Source organism: Gymnoscopelus braueri (genome assembly GCF_963280865.1).
Source record: "Gymnoscopelus braueri genome assembly, chromosome: 12".
Classification (NCBI taxonomy): domain Eukaryota; kingdom Metazoa; phylum Chordata; class Actinopteri; order Myctophiformes; family Myctophidae; genus Gymnoscopelus; species Gymnoscopelus braueri.
Window position 1 is genome coordinate 21,509,151 of NC_137614.1, and position 10,248 is coordinate 21,519,398.

The window sequence follows — 10,248 nt, forward strand, 5'->3', positions numbered from 1 at the left end:
TGGAAACCTGATAAAATGTCCCTCTTCTTCAGAAGAGGAGGAGCTTTAAACTTGTAAGCTTGTAAACTACAGTATTATCCTGTAACATGCTGATTTAATTATGTTACAGGTGGGTGTTTTTCTGCAAGGCATTGCATCAAGGGTGGTCAGTTATGTAATTCATCCATCCTTCCATCTTTCCTTCTACCCTTTATGCTTAACTTCTTTCCTAAACACCTTTAACACCACTGCCCATACATACCTGAGTTTTCCCTCCTGTAGTAACCTGAACCATGGAGCGAGACATGGAACAGCTGATGGAAAAGCACTGGAACACTGCGCCGATGGTATTACTGAGACCCAGGGCAATCAGCTCCTAGATTAGATTAGATTAGACTAGATTAGATGCCACTTATTATCCACAATGGAAAATGATCTTGGTTTAGGGAAATCAGCTCCTAAAAGAAGAACATACCACAGTTAGGAGTTGAAATCCTGTGCTTTGCAGATGTAGCACATGGATGCAACCAAAAATTTTTAATGGAGACTTATTTACTTTATGTATTGTACATGGTCCTGCCATAAGGGCATAGCAGTGGGGGACATTTTGTGGTGCCACAGATCGAAAGCTACTTTCGAACTGTACTTTTTCCCGATAGAGATTTCCCAAAATATTTATATTAATTAAGCCTGGAACCAAGCCATCCAGGCTCCTGGTGAATCATGACCATAAAACATTTGATTCTGTGTCAATTTTTTTTTGAATATCTAATAATATGATATACTATATATTTGATAAATACCCCTTTGTTTTGTGGTTTTCAAATATTGTTTTACACAGAATCAAACGTTTATGATTCACCAGGAGCCTGGATGGCTTGGTTCCAGGCTTAAATGAATGAATATAAATATTTTGGGAAATCTCTATGGCAAAAATTAATGGGCTTTTGATCTGTGGCCCCACAAAATGGCTGCCACTGTTATCCCCTATATGCTGAAAGGATGGTTTCAATGCTCTGGATAGCCAAAGCTACACCCCAGATGGGACTCGAACCCACAATCCCTGGCTTAGGAGGCCAGTGCCTTATCCATTAGGCCACTGGGGCTGGTACAGGGAAAGGAGGGGCTGTATTTTTATAAGCAAAGTACAGTGTGTGACATTTGATTCCCTCTGGTGTCAAATTCCCTTTTCATGCACATATGCCCCCCTTTTCTGTACCATATAATCACTTCTCATTCATAATGTTATTATGGGTCTATAGAGTATGATGAACAGGAACTGGGGCTTTTAGACAACAGCAAAACAAAATGGACATTGTAATATATTTATTTAACAAGACAAAGAGTCTAAATGCCCCTCTTGTAGCCCATAGAAGCCTAGCCAAGGTTCACATGCTCATGGAACCACTTGTTCCTGGTTTGCGAATTTTTTGCATTTACAACTGCTACATCTACATAAACGTTCAGATTTCAAATATAAAGTGCTGACCCCCAAGCCACGGATGCACCGGTCTAAGTACCTGTATCTTCCGTATTGATCAATAAAAAGCTTTTTAATCCGATCGCCGGCAATTTTCTCCGAATTCTCTCCAATGCTTTCAACTACGCGACCCTATCGGTTGGGAGGTGTATTGCACATGACTGTCATGGTATGACAGTCATGTTTCAGGGCTACTAGAAGCCATGCTGCTCCTCATACCCAACCAGGCCAAAGTAGTTTGAGCCAACTGACACTGCCATCCTTAGAGCCCCCCATTTTCAGTAGCAGGTCTGAGAGTTAAAAAAAATTAACAATCCATGGTCACACTTTGGCCTGAGGGTGGAGCTAGAGGAATGGCCATGGGGTCACCATAATCAGAAGACACTGCCATCCTCAATAACATATCTTAACTTTAAGTATCTACACATTGTAGCTGTTGCCGTTATTCAGAGTGACTTCCATCTTTACATATAGCCAACAGTATGTGTACGTGTTTGAGTCAAATCCACAGCACCCAGACAAAAGACATGACAAAGATTCCTTTCTACTTCCTAATTTCTCTCCTTTTTAGAGGTAAAATATACACTCTACAAACCTATACACAACTGATTGTGTAGATTGTGTAGTTAGCCTACATCGTCCTTGCATACAACCTACTGCATGTGAACAGAATGAAAACATCCACCTAAACTCTCTTCTTTCTCTCCACCCTCCCTCCCTTTCTTCCAGCCTTCCTCCTCCAGTCCTACCTGGTTGCTGTCCACCTTGTATCCGTATTTCAGTGCGAAGATTCGTCCAAGAGAGATGGCCATGCCGTAGCCGACCACGGCGATAGCGAAGGCATCACCAATCACCTGACCAAACAGAGGGACTGCTGGGAAGACAGGTGGCTGGAGACTGGAGGAAGGTGGGGAACATATGATGATTGATTCATTATGATTAGACAAGCAGACAACTGCAAGTTTGTCAGTAATAATCCGAAAGTTGGAGCCCTATGGAATTTATGGAATGCATGTGCAAATAAAAACCAACGTATTACTTCCTAAGGTTAATATGAGCATCAAAACAATATTTTAAAGATGTTTTATTTGCACATGAAATTAATTTTAGTTATAGAGGTCAATTATAATGTATTAAGGCATATTTGGCTAATAAGCCAGGGTTCCTTTTAAAACCGGGGAAGCATCTGTGTCATTTTAGACTTTTGCGTTTGCGTTGGCTATTAAAAAATAGCAGATATACAAGCTCATTATACATCTGCTATATTTGAACATTTCTGAAAAATCTTTAAAGTGTTTGAAAAATCTTGAATAACGAAAAAAGTTTGAGAACTACTGATTTAGAAGGCATTTTGTAAAATCGGCCTCAGGTCTTAATGGGTTAAATCCTTCCACTGTGTGTGTGTGTGTGTGTGTGTGTGTGTGTGTGTGTGTGTGTGTGTGTGTGTGTGTGTGTGTGTGTGTGTGTGTGTGTGTGTGTGTGTGTGTGTGTGTGTGTGTGTGTGTGTGTGTGTGTGTGTGTGTGTGTGTGTGTGTGTGTGTGTGTGTGTGTTTTAGGGTCTCACCCTGATGGAATCTCCCCCACCACATCAATTCCATACTTAACATTCAGGTTGACCTGCCAGGAGATTACTGTGCCAATGATGATCTAGAGACAGAGAGAGAGAGAAAGAGAGAGAGAGGGGAGACAGGGAGAGAGAGATAGAGGGGACACACACACACACAAAGAGAGATACAGAGTAAGTGCGGGTAAAGTTTATCAGAGTTTATTAGAATTTATAATGACCTTGATGTATGACTTTAATAAAATTATAAATGTGTTTGTGCATGCATCGATACATGTACTATGTGTGTGAGACCAAGCATGTGTGTGCATAATGCAGTGTGTGTGTATGTGATGTGCACTTACAGCCAGCAGCTCTACAGGAATAGGCACAGGTAGTTTTTTACCCAGGTAGATGTTGAGCTCCTTTACAAGGATGAGACCCACTATAGAAACAATGCTGACCACCAGAGTACCAATGTTAGTCTCTGGTAGTAGATAACACACCTCCAACACGGTCTGAAGACACACACGCTCACACACACACACACACACACACACACACACACACACACACACACACACACACACACACACACACACACACACACACACACACACACACACACACACACACACACACACACACACACACACACACACACACACACACACACACACACACACACACACACACACACACACACACACACACACACACACACAATAAGGGAGAGAGAGAGCAATGGAGAGTCAGTGATGAATGTGATAAAGTGACTGTGTGATTATAAACATTTACAGAAACAAACAGCAACTAAAGATTAATTGATTCAGGTAAAAGATGGTCAAATAAAAGCCATGAGAAAACTCTTTGCAGCACTATTCACCTTCCATTAGAGGGTGGTATTTTTGCAGTGTGCATTAACCCTAGAACACTAACCAGGGGTGAATTTCACCCAAACAATTGTAATTATGTGATTTTCATAATGTTGCTGATGTGGGGGGGTCCTTGGGTACCTTCAGGATGCTCACTGATGTCATAGAAGGTAGGTTTGTTTCCCTGCCCCCATCCCTGTTTTTTTCTACAGGGTGGTCTTCGGGTGAATTTCACCCATGGTTAGTGTTAGAGGGTAAAACAAAAATCCCATACTCCCACAATGGTCAGCTGATGCAATTAGACTGTATCTTCACTGGACAATGCTCACATGTCCCAAGAATGGGTGGAAAAGTTCCCAGCTCCATTATTATTTTTAAAGATACCCACATTTTTCACAGATTTTGCTGCTTTTTTTATAGAGTTCCCCCATGATATATTTTTCAAAATTTCATGTTGAAATATTAAAGAGGAGTACCTCAATTTGTCACGTATTGTTGTACTTTAATATATTTGAGAAATCGTTTTTATGGAATTTATTATATCGGGTAAAATATACCCATGGTTAGTGTTAGTGTGGCTATTTTCATTTTAGTGTTGTAGGGTTAAGGGTGTCTGACTGTGAAAGCTGAGTGAATTAGCCTGTTTTACATACAGTATGCATACTGTATACACTGTACATTTTGTATTTCAGCTCTGTATGCATGTAAACGTATATGGCTACATGCACATGCATGCTTGTTCAGTGTTAGATAATGTGTCTTACATTTTGCATTGTGCATTGTTTAGTAGGCTACACAGTACAATCCTCAGTGTTAAAGGTGATATACATTACATTACAGTCATTTAGCAGACGCTTTTATCCAAAGCGACTTACAATAAGTGCATTCAACATAGGTAGGGAACGAAAACTACTAATCACCAGAAGTCTTAAGTGCATTGTCTGCAAAAACAAGCAACCAAGAGTATACCTAGCGCTAAGGTAAAAGTGCAATATATCAGCTACCTATTTCCTTAAACAGATGAGACAAAATAGCTAAATCAAATGAGCAAGAGCTAAAACAAATAAGTGTATCGACTAAACAAGATCCAATAAAACAATACAATACAATACGTGCTATAGACAACATTAAGCCACTAGATGTCTCACTAATAAATAACACCTCATGCAGTTTGCATTGTCTCTTAAAGGGGAAGACCACCCATTTTCAATATTTAACTATGTCATTAATATAGCATAAAGGAGTTGTGTGGAAATAAGAAAAATTTTAAATGTTAAAAATGTTAAATGTTAAACCCAAATTGATTTTGGGTTTAACATTGCAAATTACACCATGATGAGTCATCACGGTGTAATTTGCAATGTTAAACCCAAAATCAATCCTCCAGTTCAACGCAACACAGAAAGGGGGGAACTTTTTTCTTATTTCCACACAACTCCTTTATGCTATATTAATGACATAGTTAAATATTGAAAATGGGTGGTCTTCCCCTTTAAGGGAAGAAAAGGACATAATCATTTTATACAGGGAAAGTAATAACTTTATTTAGCACCTTTTTAAAAGCTCTGTGAATGTACTATTTTATTTTTGGTCTACCTTAAAATGTTATCAATATTACCTTTAATTTATTCATTTGTAACTCTCAGAGTTAAGACGGAATATTGTACAGTGAATGTGTGCATTTGGGTGTGTGTTTGTGTGAGTGTGTTCGTCTTACATATATGAGTGAGAATGGTCCATTGTATCTGGCGGGGCTGATACCGAAGGTGTATTTGAGCTGGGAGACGATGACATGCATAGCAGCACCTGTGGTGTAACCTCGGACCAGAGGTTCAGAGAGATAGGTCACCACGAAACCAAAATGCACCAAGCCCAGCACGATCTATAGGAAGACCATAGATAGACGTGGAGATATGCCTTCAGTAATGATCTCTACACATGTGGGTTCAAATCCCATCCTTGTTGATGATTACATATATATTTAACCGAGGTACACTGCAAGACATCTTAAAGGGGCCACACCATGAATTTCATTTTTTTTTGGGGGGGGGGTATTTTTTGGGCTCCCCAGTGTCTCTTGTACCCCAAAAAAAAAATGTTTTAACATTCAGTCATTCATTCTCATTTCAGAGATTTTCAGAATGGGCGTGTCTGAACAGGCCATTTCAGAATGGCAAGGCAAGTGACATCACTTGCCTTGCCATTGCATTGATGATGGCCAGACAGAATTGCTCAGTAGCCCCCCCCTGCCCAAAAGGACGTTTTGGTATTGCAGCTGAAAAAGCTTGGAATGACAGACAGTCAGATTGTGAGGAAAAATATCTGGATGTTTTTTAGGCTTACAACCTGTTTAAAACGTATTAGGGGGCAATATTTATATATAATATATATTTTTTAAATTCATGGTGTGGCCCTTTAATATGGGTTTTAAAGATAATTTCAGGATTCAGGAGCTGTACTTCAGTGGTATAATTGGGTGACACTGTTCTACAGTATTATATAGCAGCTGGAGAAGAAAGATCCCATCCTTGCCAACGTCATATATCAACTGTGGAGCAAATAAGCCATCCTAAATTGAGCAGTATTTCAGGGTTTGGGAATTGTACCGTAATAGCAGGGTGGCACTGCTGGAAGAACAAAATCACAAACATGGTCATTAAGGCGATAGACTAGCCTACTCATCCATTGTGCTTTCCATGTGTCGGTTCGAATCCCATCCTCGTGGATCGGCCATGCAACGTTGGTGTGAGGGCCACGTAGCGGCCGAACTCTAGCTGTGAGGTTTCAGCCCCATCCAACCTCCATTCACTTCCATAAGTTCCATAACTTCACTTACAGTATATAACTAGAAAAAGTGCTCCTGTACAGGTCTCCGCCAGGCCAGGTAGGTTATTGTGGGCCAGCAATGTTTGGAATCCAGAGTTATAGGCCAAAACGTGAATCGCCCTGTTATAGCGCCACCATGAGGCCAATTTGAAACATGCAGGGCATTTCTTCCTTGGCCTAGTGGGAATGTGCGTGCAAAGTTTCATGCCAATAAAACGCTGCGTTCATGATTTGAGGTATTTTGTTCAAAACGAGCCACTCCTGCAAACTTTAGATGCCAATCTTAGCCAATCAGGATGGAATATGAAAAATTGGACAGATCCATCTTGATCACATAACTATAGAGATAATGTGTACCGATGTGCGTGATGTTTGGACAAAATCTGTAGGAGTAATATAAAAGAAAATGTTTTGCAAAAATCTGCCTCCTGGTGGCGCTATAAAAGGCTGACGTGAAAAATGCAGGGCAGAGATTTTGCGTGCAAAGTTTCACACCGATCGGTCCAGTTAAAAACGTGAATCGGCCTGCCGATTTGAAAAATGTAGGGTGGCATTTCAAACTTGGCCTCGTGCAAAGTTTCACGGCAATTGGACTGGCCCCTCCTGCAAACTTTGGACGCCAGTCTTACCCAATCAGGATAGAATATGAACTGTACTGTAGGAGTTATATAAAGAAATGAGTTTTGCAGGCCGATGTGAAAAATTTGGGCAACTAGTTCTGCTTTGGCCTCCAGGGAGTGTGGGTGCACAGTTTCACGCCGGACAGGGGCGGAGACAATTAAAGTTATTTAATTTCAACAAATATGAAGAGCAGAAAAAGGGAGTCCCGCACACTGTCTTCACTTACAAAAATGTATTAATAGGGATACAACGTTTCGGTCACTCGGACCTTCATCAGGCATGAAGAAGGTCCGAGTGACCGAAACGTTGTATCCCTATTAATAAATAAATAAATATTTTTTTTAAAGTGAAGACAGTGTGCGGGACTCCCTTTTTCTGCTCTTCAAGTTCATTACTCCGACGCACCTGTCCGTCTCCATAGGTGTGCAAAAGGACTTTTTCTTATTTTTTCAACAAATATAAAACATTATGTTAACATGTGGGTACTTTCTTGGCCTACTGGTGGTGTGCACAAGACATTTGGTAATGATCGCTCCAGCGGTTTGCGAGACTAGCCCTGGACTTACAGACAGACGGCTAGCTTCCTACAGAACCACGACATAAAAATGCTTAAAGTTATATGAAAGTATTAAAGCAAAAGTATGAAAACAAGATCTCTGTTCTACACAATGTGTTTTGGTTCCCAACTGCTTTTACATTGTGACCTAAACAGTGCACTGACCATGAAGTCAATATATATTTAGGAACCGATCAGAACATCTCATGATCCACTTTTGGTCAACAACAATTTGTTTCAAACAGCAGTATTTCTACTCCAAATTGAGCATATTTACCTGGAATAATCCAGATAGAAATGTGACTGCTGCAGCCACACGGACCCTCTCGTCATCCCGCGCTATCACGTCAACTATACTGGAGTTGGATGCATTGTCCCATATCATGAAGTCAGAGTCTGGAGCCATCCGTTCAGTTACTGCTCCTATCATCACACTCATCACAGCATAAGTACCTATGGACAGACGGACAGACGGACAGACGGACAGACGGACAGACAGACGGACAGACAGACGGACAGACGGACAGATATTGAGACATACAGAAGGATAGAAATGGTGATAGACAAAAATAGAAATAGTTATTGAGACAGAAATATAAACAGACAGACACACAGATATTGTAATGTACAGCAACGCCCCATCCCTAACATGCATGTCTTTTTGGTGTGGGAGGATACCTGAGCACCCGGGGCAAACCCACATGAACAGATAACCTGGAAAAATGTATCCTGCAAATGCTCAAAATACGACAGACTTTAAGTATAATTAAAGTGTTTATTACAAAATAGAAAAGGTGAGAGGAGGAAACATGAGTAAAAGGATGCACCCCATGGAGGGATCTGGCTAAGAGAAGATCAGAAGACAGAATGATCCAAGACAGTCAGTCACTAAGCTTAAAGGCATACAGTAACTGTTTGTCTAATTGCCCCAATGCACTCAGTTGTCAGGATTAGGTTGAGCCAAGTTATCTAAAAAAACATCAATCACGAGAGAGGAGTAAAGGAGAGCTCAAACCCCCCTTCTCTCGGGCCCTTGACCCTAAGTACAAAGTGGGCTTATTAAAGTGAATCTATCCTAGAAAAACATTACCTCACATAATGAGGAAACCACAGGTCAGTTTACCCTAAGCATTTTCAAAACATCATTATAAAACATATCAGTACATACCGACTGAGATGTGTTTGGAGGTACCAAAGATGAAGTAGATGAGGACAGGGTAGAAAGACGAGTACAGACCAAAGACTGGAGGAACGGACGCTAGGAGGGCATACGCCATACCTGGAAGGACACAGCCAACAAGTTTAACAAACTGTAGCAGATCATAGGTCAAAGTTCAGTTCGTTACAATTGGTTACAGCAGAAATCCTTAATGGTGGAGAGCCGACAGGTTGCAGGCAGCTTTTGTGTTTGTAGTTATTACTTCCTCCTTATATTGTTGAAGGTGTCAATGCAATTGCCTGGTGTAGAGGTTTGTTGGAAACTGCACCCTGTTGACCCTCCAAAGTCAGCCCATGGACCCCTGGAATCTAACAACTGCAACTGTTTTAACCATGCTACGTTGTCATCGTGTTCAGGGAGGGGTGTCAAAATGGCCCTTATAGGAGCCAAAAGGCTCAGTAAAAAAAAAATCATTGTCAGTGTGTTCATGTCTCTAAAACATGGCTAAAATACGTAATTGTATCAAGGGGTATCACGCATAAGCATGTGTGCAGGCATGCAACTGAAACAAAGTGGATGTAAAATGCATTTCTCATGCTAGCTAATATGCCAATGTTATTAAGAAACATCTGAATGAAGATCTTGAAGACCCAATGGTCGATAACAACGACCCATCATTATTAGCACAGGTGTAGTGGTTGCTGACCTCAAGTCAGGTAAAGCTTGAACCAGCGCTTACTAACCCTGTGGCAGCTGCATAATCCCCACGCTGAGTCCAGAGATGAGGTCTCCGACGGCGTTGTCTCTGATGGAGTAACGAGGCAGCCAGGAGAGGACAGGAACACTGCCCAGAACACAGCTCTTCATCCTGGGGCCTGAACATCTAACACACACATGTAAGAGGGAGAAAGAGAGGAGAGAGAGGGTTAGAGCACTGACTGCACCTATAATATAGGTGACATATTATGTCACTACCCCCATCCTATGTGCATTGGTATACACATACACCTAAAACAAATACAATTTCACTGAATGATACTCTGACCTTCTTGCATTTATGGCGTCTTGCCGATAAACTGTAGATTTTTAAAGGATTTTAACATTTATATCGTTTATATATTTTCCCACAAAGACCTATGGTCAAAGACTTTTTACATATGGTGTACTTTTACTGTCATGCAATCAGTTGGCTTCTCTATTTCCAACATT

At 40.9% G+C, this 10,248-nt stretch overlaps 1 protein-coding gene across 1 annotated transcript in view; it reads right to left on the reverse strand.

Annotated features, from left to right (window-relative positions):
- The window catches only part of slc26a6.2 (solute carrier family 26 member 6, tandem duplicate 2), a 22,984-nt gene extending 13,119 nt beyond the window's left edge, over positions 1 to 9,865 (reverse strand). The window contains exons 1-8 of the mRNA XM_080445743.1: positions 9,783 to 9,865; positions 9,049 to 9,159; positions 8,158 to 8,333; positions 5,595 to 5,759; positions 3,368 to 3,520; positions 3,024 to 3,106; positions 2,209 to 2,356; positions 242 to 355 (exon numbers count right to left, since the gene is read on the reverse strand). Of these exons, the coding sequence (XP_080301869.1) occupies positions 242 to 355; positions 2,209 to 2,356; positions 3,024 to 3,106; positions 3,368 to 3,520; positions 5,595 to 5,759; positions 8,158 to 8,333; positions 9,049 to 9,159; positions 9,783 to 9,798 (966 nt within the window). The 5' untranslated portion in view covers positions 9,799 to 9,865. The remainder of the gene's footprint in view (positions 1 to 241; positions 356 to 2,208; positions 2,357 to 3,023; positions 3,107 to 3,367; positions 3,521 to 5,594; positions 5,760 to 8,157; positions 8,334 to 9,048; positions 9,160 to 9,782) is intronic.
- Between the last annotated feature and the right edge of the window lie 383 nt (positions 9,866 to 10,248).